Here is a 24,887-nt window from a genome sequence, read left to right on the forward strand (position 1 = left end):
CAGGGAGAAACCTATCTGGCCTCCAGTGAGGATGTTCAAGCATAGTTGTGCTATGAGCTATAATCTGGCATCTGCAGCACCACTGTCTCTCCATCCTTCCACCGCACAGGCAGCACAGGCATCAGGGGTTTATCTGGCACCAAGCCTCTTGTTCCAGTTCTCTAACACGTAAAAGAAGTTCTCCTGTTAAGTGCTCTCCTCAGGGGCCCATTTTCCAGCTTCCTCCATATCACTGTTAGTTCATCGAACAAGATCACGCTCTGGTCTCTACTGGCCACTTTATTTTTGGAGCTGCTTTTGCTCCACCACCACCACCATTCCACACTCACAGCCCACAGCCACGTCCTGCCCTCGCTGCCACTGAACAGGGAGAGGACGAATGCTTGCCTAAAAGCCTGTCAGCTCTCCATAACATTTTTTTACCCCCTTGAGGCAGCAGAACTATGAACTATTCTTACATCTGTAAATCCATAAAAAAGTAACGATTGCTCCCAGAGCAATCTACTATTTTTATGAATGGAGAAAAATGGAAGCAAACCCTCTCAAATAAACAGCGAGAGGGAAAAGCAGCTTTCCTTTTGTCACAAGGAGCTTTCCCTTCAGCATGTCACAGCAGCTACGTTTGCATGCCTACCCAGACTAAAACATAAAGGCAACAAGCCAGGTTTGCTCACCATTCAACAAACATTATAACCAAGTCCTCTTGATCAGCGTAGCTTTCTATGCCTTCTTTCAGCAGTCGAACTTTCTGCCCTCCGCCAATAGAGTTAGGCAGCTCACCACCTTTCCACTCTTCACCTTTTCCAAGTACCTGGAGCAAGAAAAAAATCCCACCTTTTTGCTAGTACCCAAACCAAGAGGTTTTTTTAAAGCAGACCCTTATTGAAAACAGATGTTAAAGCAGAAGCAACACATTAAAGCATAGCAAGCCAGCATTTCCAGCATCATAAGTTTTCCATGTCTGAAGCAGCATTCAGCACAATGACATCACTGCAAAAACATGAGAGAGACATTTCTTAACCAAATAGGAATCGAGCAATTGCCTGTTACCACCGCTTATTCAAATGTGTCTCCTTCGGGGGAAAAAAAAAAAAAAAAAAAAAAAAGGAAAAAGCTAATAATTGTTTCAAAATTTGTATTAGGAAAAACATTCTGAACGAGATCTTTTAAAGTCAATATAATCACTTTAGGAGCAGGAAGAATAAGAGACCTTGGTGGATCAGGGTATTACTAATACAAATTGCAAGCTGCAGTCTTTCTGAAATCCTTCCAGAACACTTCTGTACAAGGAAAGGATAGATGGCTGCTAAAATCAGCTAAACAAAATTCCTGCCTAGACAAGTACTATAGCAAAGTATATCTCAAAAACAAAAAACCCCCTTACACTTTTTGTGGGTTTTGAGCGTAATATTTTTGGAACTTCTAAAACCTGGAAGAACTACATTGCATGATGTTTTGGACAAATCTGCAAAGGTAACAGATGTATCCAGAGCTCGGGCTTCTTGGGTGCTTTAGTACAGCATTATCATATTAGGAAAGGTTCTCTCGGTCTTCCAAGGTCAGAGATCCAAATGATTTCCTATTTATAGTGTAGGCACTGTGGTAAGTAAGCAGAAAAATGTCATAACACCATCTGAATTCCTGGATTTTTTCTTGCAGAACGAATTTGTGGGGAAAGTTTAGAAGGTTACTGCCCTCCCTTTTTCCCAAGGCCACGTGGAGGCCAACTTCAGTACGTGACATATGGAGTCGTGGAAGAAGGTAGAAAAGGCTGGCAAGAACAGTAGAAAAGTCTTGTCCTCTCAAAGAATTGCAGGTTCTTGTGAAACACAGTGAAACTTTCAGTTGTGACCCTCCCTCCTTCCCTGCAGCAGGGATCCAGCCTTGTTTAAGAAGGAAGGAGACATCCAAAGCCCTCTGAGTGCAGCGCAGCTTCCAGAAGTATTCATGCAAACATTAGCCGCACTGAAAAGAAAGGCTATATGATAAATCATGACAGAACCTGTAAGTGACTGAGGACCCTGATCACAATAGCTACTAATCTGTAAAACAGTTCCTAAGGCAGTGGAAGAAGCACCCTACCGTGGTCATTCAGAAGGGGACCAGCACATAAACAACAGGGACAGCAACAAGGACATGTGCAAGTGCCCTATCCGCCCCAAGCTCTGTAATTGTTTTACTTTGCCCCAGCATGCAAAGAAGCTAATGCAACTTCAGTTACTATTGCGCTGTTTCTGTCTTAAAGGCTGTATAGTATGAATATTTGGTATGAAAACATACAATACCTTGACTGTGTAGTTGAAGTGCTTTGCAGTTTGCATGAAACGGTGAAAGCCATCAGTTTCTTTAGTTGCTACAGTAAAAACTAGTAGTTTATCTGAGGGAGAAAACGGAGGAACATGTATTAATACAAATAAAAAGCACTGAACGGCATTGGATCAGGGGGTTTATGAGTTGCCTGCATCACATTCAAGAGAGGAGGCAAATACACTCATATTATAGGCACTAGACATTATCAAACATGAACTGCTATGGAAAAGGGTGCTGTATTTAAAACTATCCTCAGGAAGAGGAAGTAAGGAAATCTATCTACTCTGATAACAACTAGCTCAAGACATGAAAATAAAGCTAGTATGACTACTGGACAGGAAGGAATCTTCAAAACAAAAATACCTTACTAGTTTTCAGTCCGAGCTAATCCTGTAACCTCTTATCACAGGCCTGAATGGTACTAGAGAACTTCACCCAACCCCAGTAACTCCCCTGAAAGCAAGTAGTTCATACTCTTCGTGAAAACAGGGCAAAAAAGAACAACCATGGAAAACAGTCCCCCATCAGTGCTTTTAAGTCCTTGGGCAGAAACAGAAGAGCCTCTGTAAATTATAGCAGTGCTAATTTTGCCCTCTTACTGCATGCAGGCAAATGACCATGCAACCAATTTCCTTTTCACATGCCAGGGCTTTTGACATAGTTCAAATGAGGCCATGAATTCCCGCTAAACAGCTTCCCGATTAAACTACTGAACAGCATTCAGCACCTTATGCAATATGCTGCGTAATCAAGGTACGTAATTCAAAGCTATGAGAAAGACAGTATCCCTATCCAACATCAAGTATTTAATCAGACCAGCCTGGATCCCAGAGCACATTGCAGTTCCACGATTTGATCTGAGTTAAAGCAACTGCTGCCCTCTAAACAGAGCCCATAAGATCAATATTTACAAGAATGTAAAATTAATAGGCTCTAATGAACATTCCAGACACAGTGCCTGTTGTTGCTTCACTTTCCCAAAAAACATCCTCTGGCTTTATCTTCACCAGAACAGTAACATGTACTAGAAGTGAGCCCTGTGAAAAATATTCCTATCAACCCTCAGCCTTTTCCACCACCGCAGACTTAGCAGCCCTCAGACACCCAAGATGCTATCCTGATTGTATTCAAATAAATCACAGATCTTCATTTTGTTTTATTTGACACCAGCAAAATTAACACACAAGATGATGATCCACTTCCTGCTTTGTAGAAGAAATACACCTTCCAAGTTACTCATGTGATGCTCTGCAGCCAAGTACCAGGGTACTTCAAGTGGACCTCTGCTCAGTCAAGCAAAAATACCCGAGGAGCACAGACATACTTTGCGGAGCAACATAAAAACCACACGTTCTAAATGAAATTCAAGTCCGTCTAAAATAGCCATAGCAGGCAAACTATGGAGACTAGTCTCAGGAGCCAGATATTTTTTCCACTGAAACAGGGCTTAGGTTCAGCACTGGTCACCACGTTGCTTCCAAGAACACTCCTACCAAGTCAGACAGCGGTCTGGCTAGTCCATCCTCAACAGCAGCTATAACAGCGTACATGATGAAGAGCAAGGATAAAATAAGCATATACGATGCTTTCTCTGCTTTTCCTCCCAGTCTCAGTTTATGGGTTTTCCTGACCTGCATAGAGTTTTCGTATATTCTGAAACACTCGTTCCACTTCATGATTTGCTCTCACCTACTCACTCACCACGTGACCAGTACCTACTCCACAAAAAACATTCTTCTGTGCCTTGAGTAGGGCTCCTACAGTTTTTATCTGACACAGCCCAGGTTCTTCAACTACAGATGACACCTCTACCTGGCCTCCCCACAAAACACAATTTTGCAGATTTCTCCCACATTCTGCCACAGCTTTTTCTTTTTTTTTGGTTCTTTTTGCGCAACCGTCCTAGTGAAGAGTTTAACTGATGGATTTTAACACTCCTGCAATACAATACACAGCGAAGAAGAAACTGGAAATACTTTAAATGCTTCAATCAACTCAACTTGAACACCCAAAAATTTTGGAAAGGCAGTTTTAGAAGATTAATTGCTCCATATTTTTCCTCACTTAAGTGCTAGCAGTCTTTTGTAGGCACGAATCAGAAGAAAATCCCATGAGCACATCTCAGAAGGGCCGGCAGACCTCCACAGAGGATTCCAGTGCAATGCGTTCACAGATGCATTGACTCACAGATAGACAGAAACACAGCAATAATGGTTCAGTACCTTCAAAATCATTTATCCCAAAGGTCACGCAATCTAAAGTAATTCTACAGAAGTCACCACAGAATGAATAAAGAACACGATATCTTAAAGTATGACTAAAACAGAACTGAAGACAGAGGATATGATTTTCTCTATGGAACAGATTAAGTTATGATTAATTTTTTGTTCAAGCATTGCATTTTCAAATCAGAGGGAACTGGAAAAATCTGATCATACCAGACTGCACCATCAAGCCAAGTGAATTCATTATTGAAAGTTTCCTAGGTGACCAGTCAAGCACTGACTATAACCATGGAATTTGGTTTGCAATAGACATATTTCACACCTACCCCTTCCTGAGAAATGCTAACAGCAAGGATTTCAAAAATCCGTACTTAACAACATGATGTAAATGACAGAATGTGGAATGCATCAGATTCATCCCATAGTCACTAAGTCAAAGAAACTATTAAATCAATGTACAAGGACAGTTTGGCAAGCAAAAACTAATCTACCTTTCTTTACGGGATATTGTTACTCCCTTTTAATGGAGCCCACAGTAATTCTACCTAGACATTGCTCATGTATGTCAAGATTCACTACGGAGCCTGGTAAGTTACTTGAGTTTTGCAGAATCGGAGGAAAGAGAATGATGTGCCAAATTATAAGGAATTTCAACCCAAGCTATATAAAATGGAGAAAGCTGAGCAGACAAATAATGCAGTTTATATTGATATGAAACTGGAAGAAAACTTGTATTACACTCACAGTCAATGAAGCAATCTAAGTAAGCTGCCTGAGTCAGGTTTGCAAACCATCACAGAACGAACAGGAAGCCATTTTTATAAAGGTATTATTCACGTTGGAAAAAGTTTTCCTTTTAGCATACTTTCCAATGGTCAGTTTTTTAAAATTACAGATTAAGAGGTTTAAAAGGCTTTATTTCCATGTCTCTGCTGCACCACAGAATTTTAGGTGCATCTGGTACTTAAATAATTTTTAAGTGCAGCAGAAACGTAATTATAGTATTTAGAGTCCATTTAGAACTAGAGTTTCTTTATAGACTCTTTAGTCTTTGTTGGTTTGTAGTTTGGGGGGTTCGTTGTTGTGTTGTGGGGTTTTTTTTTTTTGGGGGGGGGGGGGGGGGGAGGGGCGCGGGGTGTTGCTTGGGTTTGTTTTATGTTGTTTGTTTTTTTTAAGAAGAAATCTCTGTTTGACCAAAGAGCAGAGCAACATGCTTTTATTCTGTCTACAGCATCTATGGAGAGACAATGCAAAGTGCATTAAGTGATAGTTACCTTGGCACATTATAGAGGGTGTTATTAACCAATGAGGGAAGCAGTACCATTCTCTTCTAGCTGGTAAAACTACTAGCTACATTACAAAAATATTAACATAATTCCTGTAGGCTCCTGTGACTTTATTTAGATGTGACAACTTGCACCAGTTTTGCTGGCAGAGATCCACTATGCGTAGCATGGGAGACATTTGTTTCTTCCGGTGGAAGCGAGTGAAGAGAATGCTTCTGACCACCAAATACTTCTGCTAACTTCTTTTTAACCTTTTAACTTCATTCACTTTGAAAAATCTATTCTTTGTTTCCTACATTTAGGTATAACAACCCCTTAGAACACTTGTCCCATTTGTGCCTAGTAACACAAATTCAAAGCAACTTACATGAACTCACAAGTGTGTAAATGTGCAAGCACAACACAGATCCCAGGGAAGTAAATTTACTCAAGTGACATTTCCTTTTCAGGATGTGTTTGGCTACATCTATTTTAAATGCAGCTACCCACAGTGTCCCTGCTGTGCGGAGCAGGTTTGGTCCCAGAGAGCCCTGCCAGTGGAGCGGTTCAGTGCAGCACCAGAGCCCTTATAACAGGTTGTCACATGCAAATGTCACTCTGAGAAGTTGTGTGACTGGCCCAGAATCCCCATCAGCATCACTGTGCTGGCGCCAGGGCTCCAGCTGTGCAATGAAGACCTAGGCGTAGCAGCGGAAAGCTGCCTGCAATTACTCAGACCCCAAGTTACCACTGCGGCCCGGTACTCCCCAGCAAGCAAGCCGCAAAATTCTCAGTCTCCACAAGAACCCCACGATGAATTCTAGCTGCATCAACACTGTTCCCGCTCCATCATCCACTCTGGCACAAACCCCTGCCCTGCCCTCCACCCAGACGTCTACCCTGAGAAGCTCTGCTGCATGGTCTTACATACGGACTTGAGCTATCCAGTTTCTTAAGTCTGACTATCCCACTCACACGAGGGGATGAACACACACTCGCAGTAATATTTTCCAACAAACAGCAACAGCATCCTCAAAATGCAAACATATATGAAACCAAGAACACAGCAGGCAGTCACAGCCCCCCACACTTGCAGGGTACTGGGACACCGCTGGGCTCCCCGGCACACAGCCTGCCAAAGGCTTCTTGGCAGTCACTGAAGGGGATTACCAAGCCTGGCATTTATTTCCACAAGTAAAGTCAGTTTGTATAAAAAGGAAATGCAAACCCTATACTGAAGTTCAACAGGAAGGCATGCAAAACAAAAAGAAAGTCTCTGAAGAGCTTCATGCCAGCTATGAGGGTGCTGAAGTTTAACACGAGTGCAATTATTCCAGACAGCTTTCAGATAGTTACATTCACAAAACAGCTGTTCTGTTTTGAAAACAAGCCTGAGAGCGCACAGGTTTCGCCAAGAAAAGTATATCCAGTGACAAAGAGAATTCATTTTTACATGCAAATTAGGAAACCCTTTATCACTCAAGTTGTGAAAGACAACACTGCATACAGAGCACACTCAATGTATTAGGAAATCCAATGAAGGTTTATCAAAACATCTTATTTTTTTACTCAGTCTTTTGTGCTGCTACCATCAGGAATCTGACTGCATCATAAATATTTATTATTTATTTCCAGAAATAAGAACTATAAACCAGAGCCTTTGTCTTCAGTGAATTGCCTGGAGAGGTCTCAGCCAGGAATTGCCATGGCAGGACTGCTGTAAGTAGCAGTGACCTCTCTCCTTGTACCTTTGCATACTTCTTTGCCAAGAACTGCAGTCATTCCTCACACACCCACATGGTTCTTATTTATCTTGAATGAACACTGACAGAGATTACTACGTAATTTCTACCAGGGGTTGCGGGCACTGGCACAATAGCTTCAGAGCAGCCAAAACGGAGGATATTGCTCACAGCCACATGGGAGCTGATGTTTACTTCTTGGATTCAAGTACCATGGACTTCTCTGGTGGAGGAGTGTGTGCTCTAAGATTAAAGGACATCTGTGCACAGTAACACATTATTAAAATCTATCTCTATCTTTAAAACTAGTGTCTTATAATGGTAAACAAATAATGTTTGGTTCCTGCAATACAGTTTTATCCATGTTCTAGTGTCTACCTAAAACAGTCTACTTTCCCGTTTTCAGATTATGTCCCGCCCGGAATTGCTCAACAGAGTAACAACTGTGCATCAACCTCTCCATTAAATGAGCAGAGAAATGAACAATTGCAAAATAATTCACCAAAGGTTTCTAGCAAGCAAATAAATAAGTTGCTAGAGATCACAGGAAAAGCTTGGGAACTTCAGCATACTCGGAATGCCTCCATGGATTAAAAAAAATAAATAAATAAATTAAAAAACCACATACACACTGTCAAAGAAAGGTCAGGTAGTAACGTTGGCAGTGATCTGCATGACCTTAATCTAAGGCATAGGTTGCACAGATACCTGGAAGTGAAGATGGATGACTTGGATACCTGGAAGAGGCACATGGATGCATCCGAACCCATTAATGACGCTGCGTAATTGTGCCTATTATTATGTGTCACGCATCTCTGGAGATGCGGGAGACCAACAGGATACAGCTTCCCACAAAAGACAACCAACCCACAGACTGGATTTAGCTTGCCTTTACACCACATAGAAGCATGCTTCTCCATCATTAGAGAGACACACTAAAGCACAACACAACTGAAAAAGTACTTTCAGCCCGGATTCCTCCCGTCACACTTCAAGAGCACAGTAATAAGGAATGTTCAAAAGCTGAACTGAGAAGTAGTTGTCAGAGTGACAGTAAACAGCCACAACTAACTGCAGACTTCTGACTGCATTTCCACTATTATTTATTGTTTCCACAGGTTAACTGTTAAAAAAAAAAGAAAGAAAGTAAAAGGGAGAAAAAAGCTTGTTTGTTTTCAGATTGAAATTTTCAGTATGCCTGTTTATTTCCAGAGCATGCAACCTACCCCATTTATAATCATCTCAAATTTATGAGTTTGGACTTGGCCATGCCACTTTCCCTTCCAACTTCTGTACTCAGACAGTAATGAGAAGGTGAACTAGAAGAATCATCCTCAACAAGTTCTATTTTCCTTCCTTACGCACCTCAACTAAAGCACATCTTCCATCAACAAAATCCATGTTGTGAGACTTTTACAGTAGTCTGAGTTAGAAAAAAAAAATGTAATTAGCAGTTTCCTTGACCTTCCCATTCACTCTGCTCCCCTAAAAGGGGAATAATTCTGTGCGTGGAGGAGAAATCACAGTCCTCAGCTCTACCTTCAGCATAACTGCTTGCACACCAGAAGCTCCTGGTGGGTGCTTTCCAGAATGTCACCAGCCCTGTTTGGAGAACACACCATTTTAATATCATTGCCCTGATAAGCATATTGATTACACCACATTCGAGTTAGTAAATAAAAGGATAATAATGCCAGTTGAGCTGCATGCAGGTCAGCTTACACTGTGTGAAGGCATGATCCATAACTGGGATTCAAGATCTAGAGTTTTTCATAACTTCATGATAAAACTGTTAAATTTTGGAAGAATAAAACTTTAAACATTATTTAGGAATACAGTGTTTTTATACAACTATCATATCCTGTAATTTCTCTAACAGATGAGTTATATTTCTGCAAGGTATGCTGGAAAATGTAAAATACTCTACAATATCTTCTGAACAAGATGAAGCTTACTAAGATAAAAAAAAAATGGCTGATGTAAAGCCTGTTGGAAAATATCTTATTTATAGGGTCAATTACTGTTTCCTCTATAAAACTAAATAACATAACAGTCTGAGTCCCAATTAATTGCAAAACTGCGAAAGAGCTTTTAAAGACAATGCAGCACAAGTTTTAAGGCCACAGCATTCAAAGCACTGAAGTGGGCTACACAGTACCGTATGAAGCCAATACAGTTATAACTTATTCTCTTCCCACGCAGTTTTGATGACTTTACTAAAACCAATTCTTCCATATGGTTCCAAGCCTTGTTGAAGCTCTGCAGATAGCTAGAGGGTCACTGATGGTGCCAACAGCAACTTCCCTTCCCTATTTATATGGACTCAGACTGTATGTTCAAAACCCAAAGAACTGTTAAGCCAACTAAAAAGTTGAAATATCAAATGGCACTTTCAAAATCCAGATTTTTAGCACAACACAATCTTTCACTTATCACTCAAAAACACAATATCAGACTTCTCAAAAGGAATTTTTTTTCCCCTATAAATAGGAATTATAGACTAAATTTAAGATTCTATGTCAAATAAAACTTTTGAAAATCCACATACTCTGAAAAGATGTCAAACAGCCGGAGACAGGAGAAACCCATCATATGCAATGTAACCATGATTATAAGTTATACCTACTATATATAAGTATATACTCGGTTAACGTAATCCAGCAGCAAATAAAGAAGATCTTAAGTACACAATGTGAAAACACAAACTTGAAACCTATATATCTACACGGTGTCAGTTTATATGATGTACATATGGTCAAAGAAAGTAGTAAGCCAACAGAAGAATTTCTGGTCAAATAAAACTTTTGGCATAAAGAGGCAAAAGATAAAGCCATCCAACAGCTGTTTACTTTCCCCCAGGATTCTTTAGAAACGCGATAATGTGCTGAAATAGCAAACATGGTCATCTTTTCTCAGGAAAGAAATGTGCACTACACTCCAGGAAGTGGAAAGATGACTGATGCATAAACAATACTACTTCATATTTCGAAGTTCTGGGTTGTCTTTTTTTTTAGTCTGATCTTTATATTACACAGTCAACTTCTGTTCCACAGAGAACACTTTGCTGCATGCCTCCACTCATCCCACAGTTTACTGCTTCCCAGAGAGGCATACTGGTTTCAAAGTCCCATTAACCATAGCCACGACCACCTTCTAAGATCGGATCCTCTGCAATTTAATATCGCACAATTGGATTGCTGTTAAAAAAAAAAAAAACCTTGGAGGGGAGAAAAAATATGCTTGAAAAACTCATGAAAGATAGGAAAGTGATAAGATTTAAAATAAAAGATGAAATTAGAATTTACAGATAGGAAATTAACAGTCATGGGTTGCCAAACATACTGATTTCCTATACCAATAAATTCTTGCGTGAGAGATGGGTTTCTAAGAAACAATGTTTCAAATAAATATTAAAGGCCAGATTTTGAAGAAGCAGACCTTCCTGTACGGACCTCTGCTGAAAGTTTTGTCTGTTTTCCTCTGTATCACAAACCTCCTATTAAATCACCGCATTTCAACACATACAGTCTTACCGCAAAATACGAAGAGCAGCACAAACATTATTTTTGTAATTTCCAAAAAAGAATTAGGTTCTTCTTGGCTAGCTATTATCAGACTTTTACCTTCTCCACTTCAAACCAGACATATTAAGCTAAAGCAAAATAAATAGGAGCCTTTTGGTGCATAAGCATAGTTATTGCAGAGCTATGTAGGTACACCTCTGCTACCACCTGATCCTCAAAATGGTTCAACCTGCAGAAAAAAAAATTTAAAAAAATACTGCTGCCTTTAAAGTGTTGCAAAAATTTTAGGACCACAACTGGCATTTATGGTTATCAGGGATCACTCAATGCATGGGCTGCCCATGGATAAACCTTCCCGTGCTCCTCCAGGTTATGTGTAGACCTTGCTGGTGCAGAGCCATAGCTACCGGTATCAAAACTTCCAACCCTGTCCCAAGCCATGGAACATAACTAGTAAAGGCAGGAAGTTTTCAGAAGCTGACTAGGGTAAGAAATATAGAATGTACAATTTCCCGGTTTCAGTTACTTTTGAACAGCTGATACTGTTGCAACTTCCTCAGCCCTGGCAAATGTTGCCTGTTACAGGGTTCTGCCTTTTCTCATGTGTTTTAAAGGAACGAAGAAGCTGGGTTAGCAGAAATGTGTGCTTTTATTAAGCAAGAGCTGCTCTGAATTTTCTCATAATATAGAATTTATGCTAGATTAGCACTTGCCAGGACACTAATTTTTTTTTTCTTTTCTACTATCTGAATCCAAACTGAGACCTAACATTCAAGAGTCCCATTATTGTTAAACACCATCTGCAATCTAAATCCATTTATGAAGAGGTGAACAGTGTCATAGCAACCGTACATTTCAGAAACTAAAGTTTGTTATGAAAATACCACAAGATTTCTCATGCAAAGAAATTCTCTTGTGCTTTAATTCACAGCCCACAGGGATGTGAACAGGCATTTCTCTCTTCCACGGGTACTGACTCAAACAGCAAGCCTGCTGAGCTACTGCTTACTGCCTTTTATCACATGATTTCTGATGTCACATAGATATAGCATCTAAAATGTTTACATGGAAATTATCAACTATTGAATAGAGCCAGTTCTAAACAAACTAAATAAAAAAACACCATCCACAGACCGCATCTCTGTAACTATTTTTCTGTATATGTGTATATATATACATACACTTTCAGACGAAGATTAGCAGTTACTCCCAAGATTAATACACAAATGATTTCAGAAAACAGTTGAAAGCTGATCCTGTCTCAGCTCTTAATTTACTTTCTTTTAATTTAGTCGTATTGAATATACAGTCAACAAGAGCTCATTAAGACCTGTATGTGCACTCATCAATCACCCGTGTCAGTCCCGGGTGCAGCGCTGGCCGGTGCTCAGGCCCACGCTCATTCTAACGCAAGACTTCCTCTTTTTGATAGCTGAACAAAACCAGATACAAGCAGCAGTAGTCAAAAGTTTCTCCACAAGTTTTAGCGGACTTGGATGAGACCCTGTTTACTGAATCAGTTATTCTGTAGTAAAGCAAAGATAAGACACATTCCTTAGTGCCCAAGTAAGAAAAAAATTAAAATCAACTGTTTGTAAATGACATCATTGCCATGCATGAAGCAACTCCTCCAACAGGAGCTGCTGCCTAACTTCCCGACAAGCGGGGAACAGATCAGGTTACAGCTGTTTATTAGTGCCCAGATAGCAATCAAACCACAAAAATCTTCTTGAGAGTGGGAGTGGATGGAGTCATGGCACAGGCTGGGTGTTGCTCGAACATGCCAATTGGATGGCCCTGCTATAAACTGTCATCAGGGCTGTGCAGCTGAGAGTGGGACACAATTAACATCAGCTGTCTAAGTGAGAAAGTTTACTCAGCTTTTGCCTTTTAGTAGCTTTGCCCTTTCTGTCTCTCTCATAAATATGTATCTAGAGAAAAGCATGCTTCTTCTTAAGCTGTTGTTTAGCAAATCCAGCTGTTTAAACAGAAGCAGTCACACACAGCATCAGGCACTGTTAAAGTCTGTTTTCTGACAGCCAATCAATACATCAATGAAACTCAGCAGTTAAGATTTGCAATAACAGTTTCTCCTTAGACTAGTCTTTGCTTAAAAAAGGAGAAATTTGACCTGGAACTGGAGCCATCCTGAAGATGCGTAATGTCCTTCATGCCTACACCATGGTTCCTGTTGTCAGCGGACTCTACCACCCCGATTAGTCAGTTCTTTTGAAAAAGCTGCCCTACAGCTTCACATCTGGCCCTATGTCCAGATACTGGACATGTGTCCTGGTTCTCGGAACAGAAACACAGGCCACGCAACCCTGGAAGAAGAAAAAAAAAAACCATACTTTTTAAAGATCCCCTTTCTGTGTGAAGAAGCAACTTAAACTCCACATTTGTGAGATACAGGTAGTGCCCTGCCTTGAACTACTCAGTCTTTCAAACCATGAAATAGCACCAAAATAGCACTTATGACACAAGACATCACGACATGTCATGTACGATGTGTAATTCAAGATCAAACACCTGGGCCAGCAACTTCAGTTATTAAGTTTACACACCTGGCTCTGATTTCACACCAACATGTGTACAATTGTTTTACAGTGATGTAAAACAGAATTAAGTAAACTGCTTATGAGGACAGCCTGAGGAAACACTTTGCTGTATTAAAGTTTCAGGTGAACTACAAAACTAAAGGTAAACAATCCATTTTTACTTTATTGCAAAAAAAAAAAAAAAGTAAAAAAAATTACAAAAGCAATTCTGTCAGATATCAATTATTTTCTGCACAGCTCATTTCAGCAACAATCCCTAATGGGCTCATTCAGTACATTAATACTTAGACCCACAGGTACGGAATTAACTCTCAGGGGAATGGCACTTAAATGCCAAACCTACTTTTAACATTTTTCTGCCTTCTTTCCTTAAATTTTCTTTGCCTTAATTACAAATACTGCGTATGTCAGCTTTAAAAACATACTTGCAGTTACATGGCAAGTATGAGTACTACCATCAAAAATGACTCGCCACTTCACTCACCTTTTCTTCCCCCCGTGTCTATTTTCCAAGAAAATCCACAGTGGATCAATAAATCTGCAACTTGTCCAAGAAAGCACCTGGAATACTTTCAAAGGGCAGACCATAAGAACTGGTGAGCCAACCACTAAAACAAAGGGGTTTTTTTCAGAATTGTCTTATAAATTTGACTGTAATGTTTTAAGCCAAGGCAGAGTTCTACTGTTTAGCCTTAAACTATTAAGGAAATTGATCTGTAATTACTTTGTACTCCATTACAAAAATAGTCATGTATTTTAAAATAAATTATACAGTAATTCACAGTATCTTTAATTTTGGTTCAAGCAGAAACAGAATGAAATGATCACATATGTCAACTGTATAATTTGTCAATAATCTAAATATTTCAACAATTACTAAGGACCTGAGTTTCTGCAGTCTCAGTGCTCACTTGGAAACAATATCATTAAAACATTATATAAAGAAAGGCACACAGGCAACCACACACACTGAGAACACGAAGAAGACAGATTACTTTGATCATCAAATTAAAGATTTACTCTGTTTCTTCAGTGGACTTGTCATATGTTTGTTTTTCATTTGTTTAGTTTTTCTTCTACTACAAATTGTAAAAGGAATTCTAGCTTCTGGGAGAAAAAGATAGCTGGGATGAAACACTGACTTTACATATTAAGTCTCCTCGTGACCAGTATAATCCGTATTTTGAAAACTGAATTCACTTTAAGGAAATACTCCTGAAGCAGTTCTACTAAACCACGTAAAGCCACTTGTGGTGTCAAGGCTGTGCTTGCAAGCACGTATTCCTTGATGAATAAGTGTCATTTATTCTCTAGAGCTACAACATTCCCACACATACAGACACATTCCTGCTACTGATCTGTTTGGTCAAGTTGTGTTTCGTGCTGGAGGGAACCATGCTCTATGTTTAAATTAAGAGGGAACAAAAATATTCTTCACTTTCAAACTTGTTTGCCTTGCAACTGGTCCCTCAAAAAAATATTAAAAAAAAAAATTATAAACTGAAAATAAAAATGCCCTTATTGCGACCATTCTTACTCTTCATGACAAGGGAATTCACTTGAGCAGCATGTCATATTTCAGACCAGCAGTCCTACCCAAATGGAAAGATACTGCTTTTGATTACACAATGTAATAATGCTAATTCAACAGACAAACTAAACACTTCCCCATGAAGAGACTGAGTCACTTTTGCTTAAATAAGCAGCAGTGAGGGAAAAAGCCAAGAACTTTGCCATAAATCATGGCTCTACAGAATATGCCATGAGAGTAAAGAAAACTTTGAGAAATAATCTGTTAGATTAAATCCTTGACAGGAACATATTTCACACAAAAAACCCCCAGCTCAGATAACCACAGTACTTATTCCACTGTACCTTTACACTGCAATTTACAGCATCAAATGCTGATGATAAATGTCATAACAGTTTTACTTTTTCTTGTTTTAATTAGAAATGCATTTTACAGTCAAAGTTGCAGTGATCTTATCCGACCCCGCTGCATATCACAGAGAAGCAATGTCACATCCACCACCATCCATCCACAGCGTAATTATTCCCTCCACCTAAGAAAAGAAAGAAAAGCCTGGCCAAAAAAAAACCTCTAAAATACTTTTTTTTATTTTATTTTGCAACAGAGACTGGCATTGTGCAGCCTCTAAATGAGGTGCTATGAAGAACTCAGACTGCCAACTTTGTGTGTCTTCAAGGACGAATATTTTCAAGGGAAAAATACGTGATGGAAGAACGACTTTGCTGCTTTGCACCTCCACAGCCATGTTCACTTATTTTTAACTAATTTCCAAACACACACACACCCCCACTACCCACCGTTTCATTTGCTATTCACCATTTATTTCAAAGCTGGAGCATAAAGGAATCTACGTGAGCGATCACTGCTCCTCTGAAGCGGTGCCCACTGATGGTTGCCCGCGTTCCTCCATACCCCCCAGGCAGTCGGGATGATGGTGGCCCCGGGACACGGGTGACCCAAACACTGTCCTCTGCTGGGTTGGGTCCTGGCTACGTCCTTCTCTGCCTTTACCCTTCACCTGTAAGGGGCGGGTGACAACTTTTTCATACAGTCCTCACAAAAAGGGCAAAAAGCTCCCAAAGACCCAGCGGAGATTTTTTCCCCAACAGAGGTTTACGTAGCAGTTTTAGATACTGCGGTGGCAACATGGGGCAAAAGTAGCATCAATAGAGAAGCAAGAAACAGAAAATCGGGCAGAGGTGGAGGCAGACATGGAGTGCTGTACTTACGGTCTCTCCACCAAGCAGGCCAAGTCTTTCAGTACTTCTAAAAACTACGTCAAGATGGTTGAATGACTGAATTCCCTTGTTCGTGCACCACAGGTGGCTCAGAGGGAAGGGCCTACCGATCACTCACTGTCACTCGCAGCGGCCATTTTGGCTCAGCCCAAAAAAAGTCAACAGAAATGGTAATAGTACACACTGTACCGCCAAGTGAGCCCTCGCACAGCTAGACCAGTCAGCAATCGCTGTGTGAAGGGTTTGTGACCAGCATTTGAGGGACACCGGGGTGGAGGAAAGCCCGACAGCTCAGAGCCTGCCGGGCCACCCGCACGTCCCGGCCGGGCTGGCTCTGGAAAGCCACGCACACAGCCAGGGCCCTCCCCGTGACAGACCCTCTCCTGACCCGCCCTCACACCCCTCACATTTCGGGAGCACAGACACCCCAAAACCTGCCCGTTCGCCGCCGTTACAACCTGCGGCCCCAACGCCTCAGTGCAGCCGCGCGCCGGCCGGCCAAGTCCCCACAGCCACTCTGGGGAACAGATTCAAAGGCAGCGAAGCCATTTCGTTCCCTGCAAACTAGCTGATTAATAAAACATTTCAGGTGGGAACGTTGTTTGCATCCATTGCCAAGAGCAGCGACTGCTTCTAGCGCAATGACAAATGTCTTCTCCCCCTGCTCTCCACATGTCCTGGCCTGCATTACATGATAAACAACACGCACGCCGCAAATACAGTACAGCGGAAATATTTTAACGCTGTTGTTTTAACACAGAAACTTCTGTATCTTCACTGTACAGGCGTCAGCATTTCGGACCTCAATGGTGCTCTTCTCTCTGATTATTCGGGACGCAAAGCGGGGGCAAAGGAGCCTGGGAGGGGTTTCTGCACACACGGGTTGCCACAGGGCCACGCTAATGGCTCATGGCTCTAGTAGCCACTGCTGGGCAACAGGCTGCTCTCCCGCTACAACTTTTTCAAGCCTTTTGAGTAAAGCAGTAAAGTCTTATTAAGAAATAAAGATGCAGCTTGGCAGTCAGTTTTACGTACTCTTGGCACAGCTTATTTCTGAAGGAAGCAACAGCTTCAAAATCTGACAGGGTGCCTTCGCTGTGCTGCTTTACACCAAGCGGTACAAAGTATCAAGAAATTAGAAATTAAAACCCAGATTTCTAGAACTGGAGGCACACCAAGGTCTGCCCCTCTTCAAGCAATACAGCACAGACTCCGTAAAAACATTTAAGGGTTAAAACAAGTAACACAGCAGGCAGTGTCTGGGGTCATGAAACTACTCAAGGAGTGGTTTCCCTGCTGCAATTCAGGCTACTAATGTTTAAATCAAACAGAATTAAGATTTTACTGTGCAAACACCTATATATAAATGTATCGGTGCTTTCTCGCACTGTAATTTGCATAGCATCATTTTTATTATTTATATAGGTGTAGCAGTCTATTTTTGGTTTGCTGAATCATACAGTGCTGTCTGGACTATGCACTCTTTGCTTTTCACACTTTTGAACAGCAACAGGATTAAAAAAAAAACCCTCACCGTGCCAGCTATTGGCTCGAGATCCCACAACGCACATATGTAGCTAAAAGGAACACACTATTTGAATAGATGTTTTTGAGAAAACATAACTGTGATCGTAATAACTGATTTCCAAAGGAGCTTGACTTACAGCCTCACTGCCCTGACTACACACAGGAGCTCAACACTGTACTCCAAACATGTCCCCATCGGCTGCCCCTTCGAGGGACAGGGAGGGCTGCACAGTAACGCTCACACACCCCCGGCAGCCTGCGAACAACAGCGCACACCACAGCCTCCAGAGACATCCTCTGAACGACCAAAAGCAGCAAAGCATTAAGAAAACTGGAAATGAAAAGCTCATTGAGCAGAGCCTGTTATTCGACAACATCTTTCTTATTTATTTATTTATTTTACACTACTTATCAACAAAGTCAGCAGTTTTCCTATCGAAATTAGAACTTGCTGACCAAACTTGCTTCTCAAAAAAAGGAGCTTCCTTCTTCACACCAGAAGAAAACTAAGCTAGACATTAAAAATAACTTGATTACACTCTTGAGTAAACAAGCCAAGAGATGAAACTATTTTGGACTTCATCTGGTAATAATCTAGTGGGATGAAATACCTTTGTATGCCTAGAATAGAAACCAGAAGTACAGATTCTAAAACAGTATTAGAGCAAGAAATATGTTTTGCCATATCGTTGGACATGCATGTGCTTGGACACCTCTCTCTGAGAGAATTTCCTGAATACCTTCTTTTCTTTTACATGCTGAAGATAAAATTTCTCTCCATCTTCTAGCTCCTTGAAACTAAAGTGACTACAAAACGCCAAGCAAGCAAGCCAGCCTCTGAGGGACAGGAAGGGGCACTGAAGTCTCCAGCTCACTTCTGCATGAAGTAGGAAACTTCATCAGCGGTTGCTGCAGTTCAGAGAATATGCGAGTGACGCTATGCTTTTCACAGCCTTGGAAAAACATGTTCATCAACACCTTGTCCCAGGGAAAGGGAAGGAAGGCGGGGGGGGGGGGGGGGGCGGGGGGGGGGGAGGGAGGAGAAAGTCTGGGAGACTCATTTCCCATTAAGGAATCTTTTTCTTTTTCAAGGGGGGGTTATACATCTATTTCTGTCTGACTCACTCTGGCGGGTTAAAGCACTTTCAGCCAAGCGGTTCCTCTCGACAGCAACCTGGGGAGCCCTGCCCCAGCCGGCGCCGCAGCCCCCTCCCGCGCCACCGAGCCCGCTCGGAGGAGGGGGATGGGGGAAAAAAATGAATAAATGGGGAAAGCGGCGGTTCCCAGCCTCCGCAGGGGAGACGGGAAGCTTTTCCCCTTCCTGGCGGATGTTACCGAGCCGGGAAGCACAAAGCCGCCGGTACCGCATCCCCGCCGCGCCCGAACACACCTCCCGCAGGCGGCGGGACGGCGGGGGACCGCGCCGCGGGGTACCGCCATCCCCCCCTCCACCCCAAACCTTCCGCGCCGCTCCGCGCCTCACCTGCGGGGCCGGGCCCGGGGCTCCGCTGCTCCGCCGCCGCCGGCAGCGCCAGGGCCAGCAGCAGCAGCGGCAGGAGGAGGCGCGGCGGCCGGGCGCCGCTCCACGCCATCTTCCCCCTCCTCACCCGCCGGCCTGCCGCCGCTCCCCGCGCCGCCAGCCCCCGAGAGCGGGGCGGGGAACGGGGGTGGAAAACGAGGGGAAAAAACGCTGCCTGGGGAGCCGCCGCCGCGCCGGGAGTGCCGCTCCTCCTTCGCAGCGGGCAGGAGCGCCGGGCGCTGCCGCCCGCCCCAGACTTTATACGGCGGTGGGAGGACCCGGGCAGCCGGGGCACCCGGCGGCGCAACAGGAGCCGCTTGTGGCCGCCGCGCCCGGGTGCACGCTGCTGCCGCTGCCGCCGGGGAAGGGGCGGGCGGCCAAGCCCCGCCTCGGCCTCCGCCAGCCGGGCCGCCGCCGCCGTAGGTGCGCATCGCTGCGCACGCCCGCCGCGGCGGGGAGGGAGCGGGAGCGGGGCGGGGGACGCGCCCGGAGCCTGGGCCCAGCAGCTGTCCCGGGTCGGGTCTGGCGCGGTACCTGCCGGGGAGCGGGGCCAGGCTGGCGCTAGAGACCCCGCACGGGAAACGTCCCCGAGTGTGCTGGCCGCACGGTGAAGTATACTTGCCTCCCCCTCCAAACGTTTTGTCTGTGATTTTCTTGGCCACCATCACGTCCCGATAAAGATATTCCTGAAAATGTAATGTTGTTCGGGAGACTGTGAGAAACGGATGCCCACATGGGCCTCCATGGGCCAACAAAAACAGTGTGACCCTTTTGCCTAGCACAGTTGGCATCAGGAGTGCACAGTGCATCCACTCTGCTTGTGAACAACATACCCGTCAAACCCTCCATCATCTTAGCATTCAGATTTCCATAAAGAAAAGAGTTCATTTGCCTAATCTTAACAGACAAAACTATGACACTTTTATCATTAAAGAAACACCCAACAAATCACTAAATTACTGAAGGCAAGCGTGGTGATGATGAAGGAGGTGTACTGGCCCACCTCCACTCTTTTTCTTATTGCGATGCAAAGTACATTAAAAAAAATACCATAAACAATAGCTTAATGTTTAAAAGCCATGTAAAATTATAAAAGCAGATGGCAGTCTATTGGAATCAGTGTGGATTTACACCTTGGAAATATTATTTGAGGACCAAAGGCACAATCCAAAACAAAAATTAGTGCTGAAAGCAGGACTCATGTATTTGAGATCCACCTATATAATCGTCAAATAGACACCTCATTTTTTATCCCAAGTCTCTCTATGGGCCTAACAGATGTGCTTTTTTGGAGCCACATTGGAAAGAAAGAAGGGGGAAAGAAGGGAAAACTTGACCTTGGCTATTGCAACCGTAAGAACGGCATGCTTTTGTTTGGAACCCAGAGCAGAAATCAGAGCCTGCATTATGTGCCCAGATGCTTTTATGGTTAATTGGGAGGGCTCATTCTTTCTGGCCCAGGCAGCACACAGAGCAGGGAGGGAGGTAGAGCAAACCAAAGAAAAAGAGTGGGTCCTCAGTCCCAAGGGGCTCCTAGAAGAGAGAAGGGCCAGGAAAGCAGCAACTGGGAAATACTGAAAATGAGTTCACGCAATGATGAAGCTGCAGTTGCCAACTACAGGAGAAACAGAAAAGACCCTCCAGTTCTTGGGCAATTACTCATGACCTACTTTCTCCTCCCACCTCTGTCAGGCACGCAGAGATTCACCAGAGAGCAAATATCTTTTGAACACAGACAGTATGGCCACATTTATGCACACATTCATGAACAGCCTCTGCTCACTCTTCCAAGAACCAGCACTACTGGTGCTGATCAACTTCAGTAGGTACACAGACTGCGTTAGCTGAAAGCAAGCAATGCCATGACTGGGGTGATACTGCAGGTGGAATCATAGAATCATCTAGGTTGGAAGGACCGTTAAGACCGCTGAGTCCAACCATTAGTCTAACACTGCCAAAATCACCATTAAACCATGTCCCTCAGCACAACATCTACCCATCTATTAAATACTTCCAGGGTACTTCTATCTTAATTTATTTTTTAAAACAAGTTCAGGAAACTTGGCCTATAAAAAATGAACATAAAAAAAAGTAACTATTTCACAGCTATAGTTATAAGGTAGAAAACAGGTAAACAAGCATTTCAAAAGAGGTCCTCAACAGACTGAACCTCACCTCAGATCCAGAACAGCTTAACAGTAACACTTATACTTGGAGATACAAAGAAAGTGGAATTACAAAGTTGAAAAAATAAGAAATCATCAATAAGGAGTTAGAGACAAGAGACATGTAGAACACACGTAATACCATCAACCAGGAAAGAAATGGCAGATTTCTTCAATAAAATCTGAGGGGAAAACGACAGGACCGTTGGGCATGATTTCAGAATACCATGGAGATGATGTCACGGCTCCCACGAATGGGAAGCAGACGAAGCTTCAGCCTTGAGAATCAAGAGTAAAATGGCAGCTGAGAGTCACGTACATACACAGTGCTTTGAGAAATCACAGCCCGGTACCTCACCTCCCTCAGAAGCAGCTAGTTTCATCAGAGACGAATACACAGGTCCTGAAACAGCACTGTTGGGTGGAAACCAACCGGCATAAAGAGGAGGGAGCATCCGAGAGAAATCCTAAGAGGCATTTTGCTATCAAAAACTACATGTAAACAGTAGCAGGGAAGAATGAAAAGAATTAGTGAAACAAAGCTGTAAATATGCAATAATGAAAGGAAAGGAAATAGCTGGCAAAGACAAATTTCTAATGTATGAGGAAAATGGGTTGAGAGAACTGTGATATAAATACAGCTCGTACCTAGAACAGCAAGCCCAGACTTTGACTAGAAACTTTTACATTTTCTTGTAATTTTCCTTGGTCTCTTGAAAGCTAATTTCATTTTTGACTGTTCTTAGAAAATGCAAGCTTTGCCCCCAGAGAGAAAACAGAGCTGAAAGCTGCTCAAAACACTGCTTTTAAAGCGACAGATGTGGCCAAGACATCTCCTATCCCCAGAGGCTTCACTCGGACACTGGCCGATGGAAGGGAAAATGCTTGTGAAACTTCAGAACTGAGCTCCACCAGCTGTGCAGTGCCCAAGGGCTCTGTCTCGCCCTGCCTCCACAGACACTCGGGTTAGAAATGCTACTTTTGCCCAGAAATATCAACTTCAAGGCCTGAACTGGCAGTTGGTGGTTAGCAGGGTCTTCAGCTCTCCTGGTGCTGTTGGCAAACTGCTTCAATACTCTATTACTGTTATAGTGTACTCAACACTTAAATCTCTGAATTGCTAACTAGAAACTTACACTCAAATCAAAATAATTTTAAGTAATAACATAGACAGTGTGTAATATAATGTGCCTGTATGCACATTACACTACAGAGGTTCACTTCAGAAACAATTCCTACAAATGTCCCGAGAAACAGTTTCATGTTCTTGCTGTTGTCACTATTTGCTCCTTTGACTTTTGACTTTATCGAGCCTTTTTCATAAACAATAAAACCTTCCTTTTCCTCTGCAACAAGGTAATTTCTTTAAGAGAAAGTACTTAGTTTGGTTAAGTAGACACGGAGGAGAGGAGAGAGTTCATTAGTGTTGGTTGTGGGGCTCTGAAGGTGGGAGCCCAAGGAGTTTTCTTATCCTACCACTCCAGCAATAGTAAGCAAAACCAGAAAGGGAGCTACTGTAAGCAGTCCTCGCTTCACAAAGTTACTATGAAAAGTGATTTTCTGTCATCTCACAATCAGTTGCCAAACTTAATTTTATTTTTTTTTTCAGACCCAGTGCATTTTCAACAGATCAGCAATGGTATCTAGAATTCAGCTGGCAGATATTTGGGCAAAAATCTACAGAACCTCTGCAGGAGACAACAGCTTCCTGAATTTTTAGTAACCGCCATTCCTTCAGTGCCTTTTTCTTAGATGTCTAGGTCGTTCTTTCGCAGTCTCAGTAACTCCCTGTCTGTATCTGCCTATCCCTTCCTCCTTTTCCCCCTCTCTTTCCTAATTGTCTGTAAGAAATCATGATGGGGTTGGCAACTTCCATCTTCCCCAAACCACCAACAATTTTATATTTCAGAACGCATATAGCTGGTGCCACGTGGAATGGAAACAGACATAGTTCATTGCATCGCCAGCCCCTCACTGCAGCCAGACGGAGCTAGGTCCTGCGGTAGGAAACTGCCTTCTAAACTACAGAAGCTTCTTATAAGAGACATTGTTAGATCCTCTAACTACTCTTCATTTCACTATCTTTAAGAACATAGTCTGTGGTCCTGCTGTGCTTTGTCTGTCCTTGAACTCACCTCGCCTTGCATCTAGGCTTCAAAATCTCTTCTTTTATCCTGGAGCCCCACTAGAATACCTTTTCCACAGATGCTAAAACAGAGCAGAGCTGGTCACAGAAACGTCCTTCCCTAATCTTGCAACACTGGCATTGTTTGTTATACAGTAATAAAATTAAAAGAGAAGAAAAATAACAAGATTGGTTTGTGGAAAGCCATGGGACAGAAGGAATTGTCAACAATTCACCCGCAGGAGTATTCCAAGAATTAAAAAAAAAAAATCATCATGCAAGGATCCCAAGTCCCTTACTGCAATAAAGATCATAAAGAGATTTTTAACAGATAATGAATTTGACATAAAACAGCCAAAACCCTGGAAAAAGCCAGTCATTCCCCCTGTACTTTCAATAGCAGCAGTCATTAGTCGTTTGTTGTGAAGAACAAATTAATTCCTCTCCCATTCTATCCTAGCTTGTCCTCTGAAATATTTTTCTATTTTCATAAAATTTGTCCTCTCTTTGTTTTACAGAGGTAATTCCATACCCTTGTGATTTCACTGCCTGGTTCAAGTGCATACAAACTATAGAATTAAACAGAAGGTTTTGGCTTCATGTGGTTTTATTACTGATCTAATTTATTATATCTAAGTAGTAACCCTGAGTTTAGCTTTAAGATTAGATTAGTAAAACACCTTTGAGTTAATAAATCATACTTATTTTTTCCAGTTAAATGATTTACCTTGTGTAATTCCTAAAAATAAAATACTGGGTTTGAATTATAATTTCAACACATATCAGGATTTTACATGAGTCAGGGATAGCTGAAAATAGGACTTTGTGATTACTGAATAATCCTAATAGAAATTAACATTCCGAAGTAATAGAAAGCTTAAAAATACCTTTTCAGTCATAGGAAAAATGCACTTCAGATATATTTTGTTTAGATGCTTGCGGCTGTTTTAATTTGACCTCAAGCCAATGAAACACTAGAACTAAACTAGAATTAAAAAAAAAGAAGTATGTATATTTTTTTTCCAAAAATACATCACTATGAATATAAAGGCCCATCTGGCAATAATATGGCATTCAAACGTGCATCACATTAGTATGACTTAGTATGTGTATGCGGGCCTTTAACAAGGGCCTCTTAAGTACTTCAACCCTAATAAG

General features: G+C 42.2%; 1 protein-coding gene across 4 annotated transcripts in view; it reads right to left on the reverse strand.

Annotated features, from left to right (window-relative positions):
• Positions 1-24,887, reverse strand: part of PLOD2 (procollagen-lysine,2-oxoglutarate 5-dioxygenase 2) — a 74,318-nt gene that overhangs the window by 39,415 nt on the left and 10,016 nt on the right. For 2 of the 4 annotated variants that reach the window (XM_054205924.1, XM_054205923.1), the window contains exons 1-3: positions 19,404-19,792; positions 2,286-2,377; positions 675-811 (exon numbers count right to left, since the gene is read on the reverse strand). In XM_054205924.1, coding sequence (XP_054061899.1) covers positions 675-811; positions 2,286-2,377; positions 19,404-19,512 — 338 coding nt within the window. In that variant the 5' untranslated portion in view covers positions 19,513-19,792. Of the gene's footprint in view, positions 1-674; positions 812-2,285; positions 2,378-19,403; positions 19,793-24,887 lie in introns of those variants that run through there. The other 2 variants (XM_054205926.1, XM_054205927.1) reach the window with 1 other exon arrangement.

Source organism: Rissa tridactyla, chromosome 6 (assembly GCF_028500815.1).
Source record: "Rissa tridactyla isolate bRisTri1 chromosome 6, bRisTri1.patW.cur.20221130, whole genome shotgun sequence".
Classification (NCBI taxonomy): Eukaryota; Metazoa; Chordata; class Aves; order Charadriiformes; family Laridae; genus Rissa; species Rissa tridactyla.